The sequence below is a fragment of the Oncorhynchus masou genome, chromosome 24, assembly GCF_036934945.1.
Source record: "Oncorhynchus masou masou isolate Uvic2021 chromosome 24, UVic_Omas_1.1, whole genome shotgun sequence".
NCBI lineage: Eukaryota > Metazoa > Chordata > Actinopteri > Salmoniformes > Salmonidae > Oncorhynchus > Oncorhynchus masou.
The window spans coordinates 115,948,103-115,966,042 of record NC_088235.1 but is presented as its reverse complement, the minus strand read 5'-3'; the positions used below and the strand labels follow the sequence as shown (position 1 = coordinate 115,966,042).

Below are 17,940 nucleotides of genomic sequence, written 5' to 3'. Positions count from 1 at the left end.
CAGAGACTTGTCCCAAAGCCACTCCTGCCTTGTCTTGGCCTTGTGCTTAGGGTTGTTGTCCTGTTGGAAGGTGAATCTTCTACCCAGTCTGAGTTCCTGGGCTAGTTTTTCATCAAGGATCTCTCTGTACTTTGCTCTGTTAATCTTTCCCTCAATCCTGACTAGTCTCCCAGTTCATGCTGCTGAAAAACATCCCCACAGCATGATGCTGCGTTCATCCACCCCTGGCCTGCTCGCCTCCCTACGACTGAGGAAGTACAGTTCCCGCTCAGCCCAGTCAAAACTGTTCGCTGCTCTGGCCCCCCAATGGTGGAACAAACTCCCTCACGACGCCAGGACAGCGGAGTCAATCACCACCTTCCGGAGACACCTGAAACCCCACCTCTTTAAGGAATACCTAGGATAGGATAAAGTAATCCTTCTCACCCCCCCTTAAATGATTTAGATGCACTATTGTAAAGTGGCTGTTCCACTGGATGTCATAAGGTGAATTCACCAATTTGTAAGTTGCTCTGGATAAGAGCGTCTGCCAAATGACTTAAATGTAATGTAAATGTAATGCTACCACCACCATGCTTCACCGTTGGGATGGTGCCAGGTTTACTCCAGACATGATGCTTGGCATTCAGGCCAAAGAGTTCAATCTTGGTTTCATCAGACCAGAGAATCTTGTTTTTCATTGTCTGAGAGTCTTTAGGTGCCTTTTGGCAAACTCCAAGTGGGCTGTCATGTGCCTTTTACTGAGGAGTGGCTTCCGTCTGGCCACTCTACCAAAAAGGCCTGATTGGTGGAGTGCTGCAGAGATGGTTGTCCTTCTGGAGTGTTCTCCCATCTCCACAGAGGAACTCTGGAGCTCTGTCAGGGTGACCATTGGGTTCTTGGTCACCTCCCTGAACAAGGCCCTTCTCCCCCGATTGCTCAGTTTGTCCAGCTGGCCAACTCTAGAAAGAGTCTTGGTGGTTCCAAACTTCTTCCCTTTAAGAATGATGGAGGCCACTGTGTTCTTGGGAACCTTAAATGCAGCAGAAATGTTTTCCCCAGATACGTCTCTCGGCACAATCCTGTTTTGGAGCTCTACGGACAATTAATTAATTCGACCTCATGGCTTGGTTTTTGCTCTGACATGCACTGTCAACTGTGGGAACTTATATAGACAGATGTGTGCCTTTCCAAATCATGTCCAATCAGTTGAATTTACCACAGATGGATTCCAATCAAGTTGTACAAACATCTCAAGGATGATTAATGAAAACAGGATGCATCTGAGCTCAATTTCGAGTCTCATAGCAAAGGGTCTGAATACTTATGTAAAATATGTATTTCTGTTTTTTGTCATTTATACAATTGAAAGAAATATTAACCTGTTTTCACTTTGTCAGTATTGGGTACTGTGTGTAGATTGTTTTTTTTATTTAATACATTTTAGAATGGACATTTTAGAATGGCTGTATCGTAACAAAATGTGGAAAAAGTCAAGGGGTCTGAATACTTTCCGAAGGCGCTGTATGTGTGCCCGTGTGTGCCCGTGTGTGCCCGTGTGTGCCCGTGTGTGCCCGTGCACTGTAGGTTAGAACAACAACAGTAGGGATCATCTACTAGATTAGAACAACTAGAGCAGAGATCATCTGCTAGATTAGAACAACTGGAGTAGGGATCATCTACTAGATTAGAACAACTAGAGCAGAGATCATCTGCTAGATTAGAACAACTGGAGTAGGGATCATCTACTAGATTAGAGCAGGTATCAACAACTAGATTAGAACAACTAGAGCAGAGATCATCTACTAGATTAGAACAACTAGGTTAAGGATCATCTACTAGATTAGAGCAGGTATCAACAACTAGATTAGAACAACTAGAGCAGAGATCATCTACTAGATTAGAACAACTAGGTTAAGGATCATCTACTAGATTAGAACAACAAGAGCAGGGATCATCTACTAGATTAGAACAACTAGGGTAGGGATAAACTAGATGAGAACAACTAGGGTAGGGATCAACTAGATTAGAACAACTACAGCAGGGATCAACTAGAGCAGGGATCATCTACTTGATTAGAACAACTAGGGCAGGTATCAACTAGATTAGAACAACTAGAGCAGGTATCATCGACTAGATTAGAACAACTAGGGTAGGGATAAACTAGATGAGAACAACTAGGGTAGGGATCAACTAGATTAGAACAACTACAGCAGGGATCAACTAGAGCAGGGATCATCTACTTGATTAGAACAACTAGGGCAGGTATCAACTAGATTAGAACAACTAGAGCAGGGATCATCGACTAGATTCAGCAGGGGACCATTTTTTTTCTTGTGCGGATGGTCGGGGCCTGGAAAATAATTGCAAATAATTTGTAGTCTGCACATTCACTGCAAGAAGACCACTAAAACCTAATTCTTTCAAACCATGCTTACATTTGTGTATGTCTCTCTATTATGCTATTATGGGAAAACTTTTACAGCCTTTTATGTCCAACAATGAAAATGTTAAAAGTATTTCTTCATTTTTTGCTCAGAAAAGTTTGGGGGGCCAAATAAAACCACCCTGGGGCCAAATTCAGCCCGCGGGCCGCCAGTTGGGGAACCCTGCAGTAGGGTGTCATTTTGAACGCATAATCATATCTTATACCTGACCTGTTTCATTGGGGCCTCCCAGATTACTTGGATAGATCTGTAACTTCTGTTGCTCTCTGTCCCTCTCTCTCTCTGTCCCTCTCTGTCTCTGTCCCTCTCTGTCTCTGTCCCTCTCTGTCTCTGTCTCTGTCCCTCTCTGTCTCGTCAGGTTACCTACTTCTCACACGTGTTTTAATGCTTTGCTGCTCCCTGAATACGATTCAAAGGAGAAACTGAAGGAGAGACTTCTCAAAGCCATCACTTATGCCAAAGGATTTGGAATGCTGTGAAACAAGCAAAAATGACAACTCTGCAAAAACAAAACAAAAACTTCCTGGCTTCAGTTCAATGGTTTTATGTTTTGTAATGGAGAAGGAAGGAATTATACAATGATGCAACAGTTGAAATGAATGTGGCATTACGACAAGGAAGTGCTCCAGAGACTGTGTGCCTGAACAGCAAATAGACTCAACTAGCAGACATTCGATCTAGCCCCCCTCAGATCCATTTAATATACGTAGAACCTCTCCTTACATTCTTGGTTATTCAAGCTGTTGAAATCAGTTATAATTCTTACTGGAGCTCGCTGGGTTTATTTGATGTGTAAAAAAGTTTTAAGAAGAAGCAGGTTATCATTGATTGTTGTGAAAGTGCACTTAACTAGACCTTCTGAATGTTAGTGAATGGTATATACATTACTGTATACTGCCGTCTTAGGACATTTTGTTAGTAGTTTATGATATTCTTTAATGCCAGCAGTGTTGTCGGTAACACTTCCTAATATAATACCCTCTTCATAATACATTGAAAAGTACATTTATGAGCTATGCATAATGCATTATAATGCCTTCCAGGTGTTTTATAGCTGCTCATAGACCTCTATAATGCTTTGTTTCAAGTTTTATTGTCACGTGCAACAAGTACTGTGAAATACTTTTTCCACTGTACTTGAAGGGGGGTGTTCATATGACGTGTTAGCGTGGTGTCGCGTAAGGCAGAGGACTATTCTAACCAGTACACCAACACAGTGTTCCTGCTCTGCTGTAAGCTATGCAAGTGGCACCCTATTCCCTACATAGTGCACTACTTTTCACCAGGGCCCCTACATAGGGAATAGGGTGCCATTTGGGGCGCAACCCTTATGTATGATGGCGTTGCATCGTCGTCTGTACCTGCTGCCTCTTTGGCAAATCTCCCTGCTACTTTTGGCTGCGGTCCTGCACTCTTTCTAATGTGTTGAATAGCTTGCTGTTCCATACCTATATGTTTTTTGCAATGTTAATTTTGTATGCCAGACAGAACAGAGCACTCTCTTAGCCCTGACGGAGTGCTTTCAGTTTTTTGTATTTTATTTTAATGCATGGTTTACAGACACAAAGTAAGTAATTAGCTTTACAAAAGCTCCAGTGAATTGTCAGGTCATGTTAGTTCTCTGGTAGCTGTACTCTCACTTACAGTTGCAGGTCATGTTAGTTCTCTGGTAGCAGTACACTCACTTACAGTTGCAGGTCATGTTAGTTCTCTGGTAGCTGTACTCCCACTTACAGTTGCAAAAACATTTGGGGGGGAAATGCTTTACCCAAAATCCTTTGGTTTTCAAGAAATCCCTTGGTTTTACAGAAATCTCTTGGTTTTACAGAAATCCCGGTTGGAAGAGTCCCAGAATCTGGAGGGAATAAAGAGGAAATCCAGAATCTTTCAACCAGGAGTTTTGGAAAACCTGGGAACGTTAGCAGAATTCTGCAACCCTAATTTGACTTCACAGTTAATCTGACCCATATAATGTGAAATATTGACTTGGAGAAAAGTGTTTTTATAATAATACCACTGAATTGATGTGCCACATCAATGCTCAGAACAATGTGTTATACGCTGAAGTATTTTTGGTTCGTTGGTGTTTGATTTGGTGTGACTGTGGTTTTGGTTTTCATTATGCTATACACCTGAAAGCCTGCCAAGCCATGCAGAACATTGTTGGTTTAATACCCAATAATGTGTACAACAGTCTTGGCAGGAAGGGTTTAATGGTTTGGTTTAATACCCAATAATGTGTACAACAGTCTTGGCAGGAAGGGTTTAATGGTTTGGTTTAATACCCAATAATGTGTACAACAGTCTTGGCAGGAAGGGTTTAATGGTTTGGTTTAATACCCAATAATGTGTACAACAGTCTTGGCAGGAAGGGTTTAATGGTTTGGTTTAATACCCAATAATGTGTACAACAGTCTTGGCAGGAAAGTTAATTCCCTTCATAAAGCATTCAGTCACCATGTTGTTTTACTGCCTGAATTCAAAATAGATTCAATATGAATGATTTTTTTCCCACCCTTTTATACATACAATACCCCACAATTTTAGCAAATGTATTAAATAAAATCGATGCGATTTACATCAGTATTCACACCCCTAAGTCAATACATGTCAGAATCCCGTTCCTGAAGAAGTCTGTAAGAGATTTGCACACCTGGATCGTACAATATTTGCACATTCTTTAAAAAAATTGTTAAAGTTCTGTCAATTGGTTGTTGATAATTGCTAGACAGCCACTTGAACGTCTTTGCCGTAGATTTTCAAGCTGATTTTAAGTCAAAACTGTAACTAGGTTACTCAGGAACCTTCAATGTCATCTTGGTAAGCAACTCCAGGATATATTTGGCCTTGTGTTTTCGGTTATTCTACTGCTGAAAGGTCAATTTGTCTCCCAGTCTCGGTTGGAAAGTAGACTGAACCAGGTTTTCTCTAGTCCTTCCTGATGACAAGCATACCCATAACATGATGCAACCGCCACTATGCATAACACATATTGATTATATGAAGATTAGTACTTAACTTCGTGATGTGTTGGGTTTGCCCCAAACATAACACTTTTTATTCAGGGTATAAAGTTAATTTCTTTGCCGTTTTACTTTTAGTGCCTTATTGCAAACATGATCCATGTTTTGGAATATTTCTTTGTTCCGTACAGGCTTCCTTCTTTTCACTCTGTCATTTAGGTTAGTATTGTGGAGTAACTACAGCGTTGTGGATCCTCAGTTTTCTCTTGTCACAGATATTCAACTCTGTAACTGTTTTAAAGTCACCATTGGCCTCATGGTGAAATCCCTGAGCTGTTTCCTTCTTCTCCGGCAACTGAGTTAGGAAGGATGCCTGTATCTTTGTAGTGACTGGTGAAGAATCTCTATTTAATCCGTTTTCAATTCAGGCTGAAAGACAAACCGTGAACAAAGTCCAATGACTGTGAATACTCCTGAATGCGATTTGTGTTTAGTTGTTTGCTGCCTGGTTTATTTTGATATAATGGAAATTAAGGAAACATTTTAATTTAACACTTTATTGTGTCAACATAATGCAAAATAAAATAATACATTTTTAACCCTGTCTCTGTGTAATCGTATCTGTGGACACTCGTCGTATTAACTCTTCACTGTCATTCTCATCATATTAACATTCAACTCCATCTTCACTGACATTCTTATGACAAAATGCTTCACTTTAATTCCCATTTCTATGAATTATACACGGAGTATACCAAGCACTAGGAACACCTTCCTAATATTGAGTTCCACCCTTCCCTTTGCCCTCAGAAAAGCCTCGATTTGTCGGGGCGTGGACTCTATAAAGTGTCGGGAAGAGTGTTCTACAGGGATGCTGGCATGTTAACTCCGATGCTTCCGACAATTGTCAAGTTGGCTGATGTCCTTTGGGTGGTGCAGTTCTTGACACAAACCGGTGCGCCTGGCACCTACTACCATACCCTGTTCAAAGACACTTAAGTCTTTGTCTTGCCCATTCACCCTCTGAATGGCACACATACACAAGTAATGTCTCGTTTGTCTCAAGACTTAAAAATCCTCCCCTTCATCTACATGTCTCCTCCCCTTCATATACATGTCTCCTCCCCTTCATCTACATGTCTCCTCCCCTTCATCTACATGTCTCCTCCCCTTCATCTACATGTCTCCTCCCCTTCATCTACACAGATTGAAGTGGATTTCATAACAAGTGACATCAATAAGGGATCATAGCATTCAGCTGGAAATAGCAGATGTTGTGTTTAATGTTTTGTATGCTAAGTGTAGTTTCAACTGCACAGTTGTAATGTTTTATAAATCCCAACCACTAACAAAAACATGTGGCGTGTCTCCTTTCAGCTGCTGTAGATGTGTAGCACATCCTCAGCCTGAAGTATCTTCAGCCAATAGCTAGCTTTCTGCATGGCGCTGACTGGTAAGACACTTCCTGAGGACCGACCTGGTCTCAGAGCATTGTGGATTATCCTGTACGTAAATCCGAGACACTCCATGTATTATGATATTGTTGTGTTGCATTTCCTTCTATAGTTAGAGGACTCCTGATATCTCCAGGATACATTCATTTTTTGCCTTCATCTGTGGTCTAGTTTAGTACTGTCTTTTTGCTAGCTGCTGACTGTCTTCCCAGTAGCCTAGTTGGTGTGTGAACTGCTGACTGTCTCCCCTGTAGCCTAGTGAACTGCTGACTGTCTTCCCTGTATCCTAGTTGGTGTGTGAACTGCTGACTGTCTTCCCTGTAGCCTAGTTGGTGTGTGAACTGCTGACTGTCTTCCCTGTAGCCTAGTTGGTGTGTGAACTGCTGACTGTCTTCCCTGTAGCCTAGTTGGTGTGTGAACTGCGGACTGTCTTCCCTGTAACCTAGTTGGTGTGTGAACTGCTGACTGTCTTCCCAGTAGCCTAGTTGGTGTGTGAACTGCTGACTGTCTCCCCTGTAGCCTAGTGAACTGCTGACTGTCTTTCCTGTAGCCTAGTTGGTGTGTGAACTGCTGACTGTCTTCCCTGTAGCCTAGTTGGTGTGTGAACTGCTGACTGTCTTCCCTGTAGCCCGGTTGGTGTGTGAACTGCTGACTGTCTTCCCTGTAGCCCAGTTGGTGTGTGAACTGCTGACTGTCTTCCCTGTAGCCGAGTTGGTGTGTGAATTGCTGACTGTCTTCCCTGTAGCCGAGTTGGTGTGTGAACTGCAGACTGTCTTCAAGGGACAGGGTAATTTGTGACTTGTTTTGGTAATCAGTGGCTGTATTGGAGAGGGAGTGGTTTCTCCTCTCCTAGACAATCACCAATTAGTACAGAGAGGTGTACTTCAGTCTCCCCTGGTTTCTGAGCAGCAAGTTTAAGCGGTGGTCATGTCAGTGGTGGTCTCGTTGGCAAAACTAAGACCATTGCCGAAACGGTTTCTCTCTAGATTTATGTGTGTGTGTTTTCTATACCTGCCTGCCGATCTGCGGTCAAGAACTTTGAGTTAATTTCAGGCTATGCTGAAATTAAGGAAGATATTTCACTCCCTCTCTACCTTCTCTTCCTCTGTATCTGCTGTTAAACATCACATGTCATCAGAGTGCACAGCTAAACATTGTATGCTGGAAAACACTCGGTTTGTTATGTTTGATTTGAATTAAATACGAATACAGAACGAATACAGAACTTGTTAATGCGAGGATTCCGCAAAAACACGGTTAGCTTTTGACAGCTAGGACCGCTATTTCTTGTCCTGGAATCCTGCTTGACAGGAAATCCCGCAATCCTGCTTGACAGAGAATCCCGCAATCCTGCTTGACAGAGAATCCCGCAATCCTGCTTGACAGAGACGCTAAGCTGTTAGCCATCAAGCTAATGAAGTTGGTACCAGAGGAGTTTTCCAATGGATGTTTCCTGCGCTGTAGGAGCTGTATCTTACGCTTTGTTTCAGGATAAACTGGATCACTCAGAGATCCAATGCAGCAATTGTTGACTTGCCGGGGATTATAGGCTCAAGGTGTCTTCCTTGATCAAGCAGGTAGCCAGCCTACGTAAGAAACTGGGGAAAACGCAGAGTGGAATGTTGACCTTTTCTACGCTGGTGGCTGGATGGTGTTCACGCTTGTTGGATGCATCTCCGCCTTGTCGTTTGTCGTTATCCGACTGGTCGGTGTTGCCCGGGGCTCCCCCATCTGATAGCGTAGTTGATGGAACACAGCAAGAGTAGCAAGATAATCAACGATGGTCACGAGCCGTGGAAGCCGAAGACAACGACCTACCGCAAAGCAGTCCACACTCCCAACAATAGCCCTGGAGAGGATACAAACAACGAATAGTTTTGCTGTCCTGGAGCCTGATCTTCCTGTATCTTCGTCGCTGGGGGTGCGACCGCAGTGCCTACTACTTCCAAGTCGACGTCGACAACCTTCCGCCCCTGCTCTGAGTCGAGCTTCCCCATCTGTCAGAGGCCGCACCGCGAGCTACGGGCTCAAGCTATCCTGCCTAAAGGCTTCTCAGAATCCTGACAAACGTGTGAGTGGGCGGATTTCCTCGTCCTTCTCGCCAGCCGGGATTCTGGACATGGTAAGAAATGTGACCGTTCCTGGTGCAAAAACAATGTCTTTTTCCAGAGCTCGAGTAAATGACATCACTACGCTGCTCCTGAATGTACAACGTCAGGACATCAATTCTATCCTAGTCCATGTGGCATTATGAAGGGCAGTTTGGAAAAGTTGAAACTGGATTTTAAAGAGCTTATTGACTCTCTGCTAGACACTAATAAAAGACCCATTAGATCTGGCCCTGCTCCATCTCTGAATCGAGGCATTGAACGCTTTAGCAGGATTCTTTCTCCTCACAACTGGCTACGTGATTATTGCAGCTCAATGGGTGTAACATTTGTTGACAATTTCAATACTGTTTGGGAAAAAAAACACGTTCTATAAGGAGGATGGGAACCATCCAAATCATTTGGGTTCCTGGATCCTTTCACAGCATCATCAGGCTGCGTTGAGACAGTGACATATCAATGACCCTAGGCCAGCTCAGTTAATCCCTACCATTGTGTCCCTGAGTTGTCATAATGTGTCAGTAAATGTACATTATCCCAGGGGAAGACACAATGTAAGTAACCTAATTTATGTCCCTCTACCTGCTCTGAATGCCTCTGCTGATCCTACAACTATTCTATGCAATAATCATGTCAATGAACCAGATTTATACTGTTAGCACTAAGCTGGTGTGCCCTGGGAGGAAGTCGACTGTGAACAGCTCACTCTGCACTAACATAAAGAACATAAGCACATCTACTGCTGCTAAGCTTCCCAGTAAAGCAATTAAAACAAGTAAGAATCTCAGAAGACAAGTGCTCAAAATAGCCCATGTTAACATATGTAGCTTAAGAAACAAGGTTCATGAAATCAATAATTTGCTAGTAAAAGATTACATTTATATTCTGACAACAGCATCTCCCTCAATGTGATCAAGACAAAGGAGATGATTGCGGACTACAGGAAAAAGAGGACCGAGCATGCCCATATTCTCATCGACGGGGCTGCAGTGGGGCAGGTTGAGAGCTTCAAGTTCCTTGGTGTCCACATCACTAACATGGTCCAAGCACACCAAGACAGTCGTGAAGAGGGCACGACAAAACCTATTCCCCCTCATGAGACTGAAAAGATTTGGCATGTGTCCTCAGATCCTCTAAAGGTTCCACAGCTGCACCATCGAGAGCATCCTGACTGGTTGCATCACTGCCTGGTATGGCAACTGCTCTGCCTCCGACCACAAGGCACTTCAGAGGGTAGTGTGAACGGCTCAGTACATCACTGGAGCCAAGCTTCCTGCCATCCAGGACCTCTATACCAGGCGGTGTCAGAGGAAGGCCCAAAAAATTGTCAAAGACTCCAGCCACCCTAATAATAGACTGTTCTCTCTGCTACCGCACAGCAAGCGGTACCGGAGCGCCAAGTCTATGTCCAAGAGGCTCCTAAACAGCTTCTAACCCCAAGCCATAAGACAAATTTGCTTTTACATCACTGCTACTCTTTGTTATCATCTATGCATAGTCACTTTAATAACTCTACCTTCAACACCCTGTATATAGCCTCCACATTGACTCTGTACCGGTACCCCCTGTATATAGCCTCCACATTGACTCTGTACCGGTGCCCCCTGTATATAGCCTCCACATTGACTCTGTACCGGTACCTCCTGTATATAGCCTCCACATTGACTCTGTACTGTAACACCCTGTATATAGCCTCCACATTGACTCTGTACCGGTACCCCCTGTATATAGCCTCCACATTGACTCTGTACCGGTACCCCCTGCATATAGCCTCCACATTGACTCTGTACTGTAACACCCTGTATATAGCCTCCACATTGACTCTGTACCGGTACCCCCTGTATATAGCCTCCACATTGACTCTGTACCGGTACCCCCTGCATATAGCCTCCACATTGACTCTGTACTGTAACACCCTGTATATAGCCTCCACATTGACTCTGTACCGGTACCCCCTGTATATAGCCTCCACATTAACAGAACTTGACTGACAGAACGGGTGTAGTATGTGGAGGATGAGGGCTGCAGTAGATATCTCAGATAGGAGGGAGTGAGGCCTAAGAGGGATTTATAAATAAGCATCGACCAGTGGGTCTTGCGACGGGTTTACTGAGATGACCAGTTTACAGAAGAGTATAGAGTGCAGTGATGTGTCCTATAAGGAGCATTGGTGGCAAATCCCATGGCCGAATGGTTAAGAACATCTAGCCGCCGATCTATAAATTACGTCTCCGTAAACTAGCATGGGTAGGATGGTCATCTGAATCAGGGTTAGTTTGGCAGCTGGGGCGAAAGAGGAGCGATTACGATAGAGGAAACCATGTCTAGATTTAACCTTAGCCTGTAGCTTTGATATGTGCTGAGAGAAGGACAGTGTACTGTCTAGTCATACTCCCAAGTACTTGTATGAGGTGATTACTTCAAGCTCTAAACCCTCAGAGGTAGTAATCACACCTGTGGGAAGAGGGGCATTCTTCTGACCAAACCACATGACCTTTGCTTTGGAGGTGTTCAGAACAAGGTTAAGGGTAGAGAAAGCTTGTTGGACACTAAGAAAGCTTTGTTGTAGAGCGTTTAACACAAAGTCCAGGGAGTGGCCAGCTGAGTATGATCTGTCTATAAATGGATGAGAGAGCTTCCTACTGCCAAGGTATGTTGTAATTGTGGGGCCTATGATCAAGCCTTTGAGGTACTCCCTTGGTGAGAGGCAGTGGCTGAGACAGCAGACGTTCTGACTTTATAAACTGCACTCCTTGAGAGAGGTAGTTAGCAAACCAGACCAAAGGCATCAAGAAAGCCAGTCAGTTGATTATTGACAAGTTTTTCCAACACTTTTGATAAACAGAGCAAAATAGAACCATTCCTATAACAGTTACAATCAGCTTGATCTCCCCGTTTAAATCCCCATGGATGCTTTCCAAGCAATGGGAACCTCCCCAGAGAGGAGAGACAGGTTAAAAAGGTTAGAGATATGCTTGGCGATGATGGGGGCAGCAAGAAGAAAGGGTCTAAACCATCTGACCCAGATAATGGGGTCAAGTTTAAGGAGCTACCCTTAGCACCTCGGACTCAGTGACCGCGTGCAGGGAGACATTTTGTAGCGGGGAAATAGAGGGAGGAGCATCGGGGATAATAGACATAAGAAGGGATGGGAGATGAGGAAATGTTAGACATGGAAAGCTGTGAGGAGGAGGGTTTATTCTCCAGGTCATTAACCAATTTTCCAGAACTTCTTGGGGTTAGACCCACAGAGACAGAACTGCTCCTTGAAGTAACTAACCTCGGCCTTCCAGATTATTTATTTCTAATTTGCCTGAACGAGAGCCAGTCAGCCTGAATATGCGTGTGCAGAGTGATTTGCCAAGAGCTGGAGTAACTCTATCAGATCATGGGCGAATCAGGGGCTGAACCTGTTTTAAATTCTTATTTTCTTCATGGGCACGTATTTGTTGACGATATCACTGAAAATATCAAAAATGAAGGTCCAAGCGTCTTCAACAGAGGGGATCAAGCTGATTCTATACGATTTTACAGAGGCCAGTTCATGAAGGAAGCCTTGCTCATTAAAGTTTTTTTAGCAAGCGTATATGACTAATCAGGACAGGTAGTTTCACTGAGCAGCCATTACAAACACAGGCTGTAAAACAGTAATCACTAAGGTCATTACAGAAACACCAGACTGATACCTATCAGGATTATTTGTGAGGATAACATCGAGGAGAGTAGCCTGTTCTGGGTGTCTGGAGTCATACCTCGTGGGATTGGTGATAATCTGAGAAAGATTTTGGGAGTCCCATTGCTTTAGGACTTGGTCAGGCGGTTTAAACATGTCCCCGTTTAGGTCACCTAGCAGGACAGATTCAGACTTAGTGAAAGGGGCCAGTAGAGAGATGAGGGCATTTACGGTACAGGCCGATGCTGATGATGGGTGATAACACCCAGCAACAGTCAACAAAGAGTTATTTGAAAACATAATGCTTAAAACCAGCAAATCAAATTGTTTGGGGACAGACTTGGTGGAGACAACCGAGCACTGAAGGTGATCCTTGGTAAAGATCGCCACTCCACCACCTTTGGAAGATCTGTCTGGCTGAAAAATATTATACCCAGGCAGGTCAACATCAGTGATCAAAACATTATTTCTTAACCACGTCTCAGTAATGACCAACACATCTGGATTGGAGCTGTGAACCCACACTTTCAATAGATTTTAGGTATAAGAATCTTATAGTGTTAACGTGCAGAAAACCCAGGCTTTTACGTGCATGAAGCAGATATCAGAGCACAAATCAGAATTGGGGCTAGCAACAGTAGATAGGCCAGGGTGTACATGCACATTTCCAGATATAATCAGCAGAAATACAATTAGGGTATGGCAGAGGACAGGGAGAGCTATAACATTTGAATTTGCATTCGATGGCAACAAGATCACATTGTACAGCAATTTCATCACATGAATACAAAGCCGGCGAGAGGTGGTTAGAATAAGATGGGAGGCCAAGAGTCTGTGTCACCAATAGAGAGTCAGAGTGTCGAGTATGGGAACAAACATAATCTGTCCCATGTTGGGTAAACAAGTTCATAGTTATCAAAGCAACCAGGAGTCATGAGGCAAAAAGCATAAAGATATAATGACTTGGGGCCATTGTAAGTTCAGAATAATTTGCCCCAACAGTACGTGTGTGATGGAGGTGAGCGAAAGCTCGGGAGAGAGGGGGGAGTGTGGCGGGGGTACCTGTACCAGTCAGGGGAAGACAGGTTGGTGAACAGTTTGTCAGGTGGAATCCAAGCAGCTGTGCAGCAAGCAACAGGAGTAGGAGGTCAGGGTCACACCTACTTGGGAGAAGCATTTTCTTTTCTCTGGAGGCTGATTCCTTGTGGAAAACCCCAGCTAACTAGCTAACGTAGCTAGCATGTCTTTGTACACCATCTTTTCCATGTGGAAAAGGAGGTTGTTAGCTAGCTATATCTTTTCAGTTTCGGCGAATGGATATTCTGAGGATGATCTCTGATCTGATCAAAGAAACAATGTTGCTGGTAATATATGTAATAATGTAATGATATGAGACACTGGAGTATTGCAACACGGACATGAATAATAGACTTCATATGAAGATCAATTTATTTACTAATCGACTATATCTTGTTAATACCTGTTGACTGCCAGGGCCATACGGATATTGATCAGCTAACAAACAAGAAATAAAGAGCCCTGTTCATCCACTCAACCTGCTGCCAGTCAAGTCAATGGCAGACATAAAGATCTCTACAATCTCTTAACTTCAGAAACTAGAAAGATGTGAATGGGATTAAGCTAGCTAGCCAGCCAGCTAGCTAAAGATACAAAATATGAAATGTAAATGGCTATAGCTAGCTAACAATCTATTATTTTTTACTTTTATTTAACTAGGCAAGTCAGAACAAATTCTTATTTACAATGATAGCCTACCAGGGAACAGTGGGTAAACTGTCTTGTTCAGGGGCAGAATGACCGATTTTTACATTGTCAGCTAGGGGATTTGGTCCTGTAACTTTATGGTTTGTAGCTCAATGCTCTAACCACTAGGCTATCTACCAACCCAGATGTGGAGGATGTGGCTAGGTAGCTAGGTAATTTAGCCAGTTTGTTCCATTGACTTTACATGGACTTGCTAATCGATTAGCATGCACCCCACCTTGGATATTTTTGTTAGTTAAACATGACAAAATGAACACAGTATGCATGTATTAACGTATCATGATCAAATATTGCAGTGAGGAAACATTTCACTTCAGAACAGGAGTTAATTTTCTTTCACTTCAGCTCAAAAACTTTACATGTTTTCCAAAATAGTTTAGAATGGCAGACTAATCATATGACCAATATCTGCGCTCTGATTGGAGGATTTAAAAAAATGTCTGCTCGGTGGCACTGCCAATCAAAACTCCCCCAGATAACAAAACGTTCCTCATTTTAAATTGAAAATTTTTACAGCAACATTTGCTTGCAGAATTACACTGCAATATTGCCTCCAAAAATATTCCGAAAAATGTTTGAAGTTTACAATCATCTTAAAGTAGGCTGGCTTTCTTTTGAAACCTCGTAGATCAATGCATTGCACTTCCGCAGTACCTTACTTAACGAGATACCCAATCCCTTTAATCTCCACTGAGTTAGGTAAATCTGCTTTAGTTTTTTTACACCTTATTTGTGGAATATAATAATCTCCCAAACTCTCTAAAATGTGATGAGTTGGTGCCTTGAAGGCATTTCTGAAGAATGTGTTTGTTTTCTATAATTGTGTTTCGCTTTTCATGTATTGATGTGTATATTTTTTACATGCTCATCATTGATCTCAGAATGGCTCCCTGTCAATATAAAGGTTCAATAGAAAAAGTCTCTGGGTAAATGCATTGCATTGTGGGACTAATGAGTCTTGTTGTCGGCCACCACCTCAGATATATCCTCGGGTTGGACTGACTTGACTGTTGACTCTATGTTGGTGATCCTCTGTTTGATCTTGCTCTGGCTGGATGTGAACTCAGCCATGATCTTGGCCAACTTAGTCTTGATGATTTCAATATTGCTCTCCAACCTTTGAATCTTTTCCTCCATGTCCTTAGGGTCGGCGCCCGCGTTAGCGACGTCCTCATCGATCATGTTGTCTTTCATCAGCATAGCCTTTCCCTTTTCTTCCAGAGCCTTCTTGGCGTCGGGGTACTCAGTGAGGGACTCCATGAGATCGTCTTTCGACAGGGCGAAGAGGTCAGAGTAACCTATGCTCCTGATGTTGGCCGTTCTCCTGTTGCCAGCCTTGGAACCCTTGATGCCCAGGATACTGATCTCTCCGAAGTACGCTCCATCGCTGAGCACCACGAACTGTGTCACCCCGTCGTCTGCCACCACAGCCAGCTTCCCTTCCTTAATGATGTACATCTCTCTGCCGATGTCTCCCTTCTTACAGATGTAATCTCCTGGGGAGAACACCTGAGGCTGCAGCTTCAGCACCAACTCAATCAGAAGACCAGCCTCACAGTCCTGGAAGATTCGTACCTTCTTCAGGGTGTCCAGATGGACGTTGATGGCGATCTCGGCTTTCAGCTTGTCCGGCAGGTTCTTCAGCACCTCCTTCTCATCGCAGGTCTTCTTCTCCGTCCAGAGGTAGTCGAACCACTTGATGACCCTGGCCTCCAGATCCTTGGAGACCTTACGGAACTGCATGTATTGCTTGATGGAGTCGATCTTAGCCTGGAAGTCCGCACGGGTTTTGTTCATGTTTGAGATCATGGCACCAACGTTACCAACGATGGTGGCGAAAATCAGCACACCGATGAGGAAGTCGACGACCACGAAGAGGTACTCGAAGTCTCTAACTGGTGGCGGCGTTTCTCCGATGGTGGTCAGGGTCAGGGTCGACCAATAGAGACAGTAGATGTACTTCCTGGCAAGGCGGCCGTACTCAGGATGACTGATGTTTGGGTACACCCAGGTGTCAGACCCGAACCCGATGGTCTTGGAGATGGCAAAGAAGATGCAGGCGTTCCAGTGGATGATGATCAGGATGTAAAGGACCAGGTTACTGATTCGGAAAACGTTGGGGAAGCTGGTTCTGGTTTCAGTGCGGTCGAAGAACTCAAAGAGACGGTTCATCTTTGCGAGTCGGTTCAGTCGGAGCTCGGGGTAGTTTAAACCAACTTTCAGAAACAGCAGGTCTGTGGGTATCATTGAAATCATGTCCCATTTGAACTGTGGCGTTGATTTGTATTTGTCTCTAAGCTTCTTGTCGTCTTTCACAAGCAGTCCCTGTTCCAGAAAACCTGTTGAAATAATTCAAGAGGAATTAGTGATACCAAACAAGGGACAGTTCTACATTTACTGGGGTTGGTGTGGGGGCTAAAATAGGGGAGGGTTGTCTAACTTTACTTTTTGTTTCGGGAGAGTTGTGCTTTTTTTATTGGGCACAGGGGAGGGTAGTGAAATTTCTCCCTGGTTTAAATTCCCTCTTTTGCAGGTTTTACTATATAATTTCTTCCATCCTAGCCAAATTGTCTCATCTGCTTGCATGCGCACCTCCCCTATAATCAAGGTGTTTTGGTACATTCCTTATGCACTGTGCTTTTTCTGCACTCTAACTTGTACTATATACCACAGGTCAATATAGTCTACCAATCTAACTGTCTATCCTGCCTTCTATCCACCATCCATAGTGACGATGGTGGTTGCTGGATCGTTTGTACAGATCTGCAATAGGCGAACTAGCAATCATACCACACATAAAAGCATTCAAAGCTGCATCAATTTTCAATATGAATCCACAAGAACCAATAGGAATAGATGATAGGCAGAGGAGAAGCCAGGTGCATCATTGCGTATGAAAGAACAGTGAAGACAATAGGACACGCTGTTCAAAAAACTCCCCTATTGATCTTGTTAAGGGACAATACAATGATCCTGCCAAGACTAGCCTACAATACCACAAGGCAATGAATAACTGCATTAGTGTTTTCTAATGAGTACAACATTCTACTCTAGGCTGTAAACTGCAGTGAAAATGTCATTTGAATAATGGCGCAAAAGCCCTGTGATTTGAATGTTTCATTCCATTTGGATAGGTTGTGGGTCTACTCTCCACAGTTGATAAGGATCAGTACTGGGTCTACTCTGGACAGTTTATAAGGATCAGTAGTGGTTCTACTCTGGACAGTTTATAAGGATCAGTAGTGGGTCTACTCTGGACAGTTTATAAGGATCAGTAGTGGGTCTACTCTCCACAGTCGATAAGGATCAGTAGTGGGTCTACTCTCCACAGTCGATAAGGATCAGTAGTGGGTCTACTCTGGACAGTCGATAAGGATCAGTAGTGGGTCTACTCTGGACAGTTGATAAGGATCAGCAGTGGGTCTACTCTCCACAGTCGATAAGGATCAGTAGTGGGTCTACTCTCCACAGTCGATAAGGATCAGTAGTGGGTCTACTCTCCACAGTCGATAAGGATCAGTAGTGGGTCTA

The 17,940-nt window shown here is 43.6% G+C and overlaps 2 protein-coding genes across 7 annotated transcripts in view; one reads left to right on the top strand and one right to left on the bottom strand.

Moving 5' to 3' along the window:
* Window positions 1-5,993, top strand: part of LOC135513317 (ubiquitin-protein ligase E3A-like) — a 27,737-nt gene extending 21,744 nt beyond the window's left edge. For 5 of the 6 annotated variants that reach the window (XM_064936229.1, XM_064936231.1, XM_064936233.1 and 2 more), the window contains one exon: window positions 2,785-5,993. In XM_064936229.1, coding sequence (XP_064792301.1) covers window positions 2,785-2,905 — 121 coding nt within the window. In that variant the 3' untranslated portion in view covers window positions 2,906-5,993. The remainder of the gene's footprint in view (window positions 1-2,784) is intronic. The other variant, XM_064936230.1, reaches the window with a different exon arrangement.
* An 8,084-nt stretch (window positions 5,994-14,077) lies between these two features.
* Window positions 14,078-17,940, bottom strand: part of LOC135513316 (cyclic nucleotide-gated cation channel alpha-3-like) — a 40,789-nt gene continuing 36,926 nt past the window's right edge. The window contains exon 7 of the mRNA XM_064936227.1: window positions 14,078-16,748. Within this exon, the coding sequence (XP_064792299.1) occupies window positions 15,358-16,748 (1,391 nt within the window). The 3' untranslated portion in view covers window positions 14,078-15,357. The remainder of the gene's footprint in view (window positions 16,749-17,940) is intronic.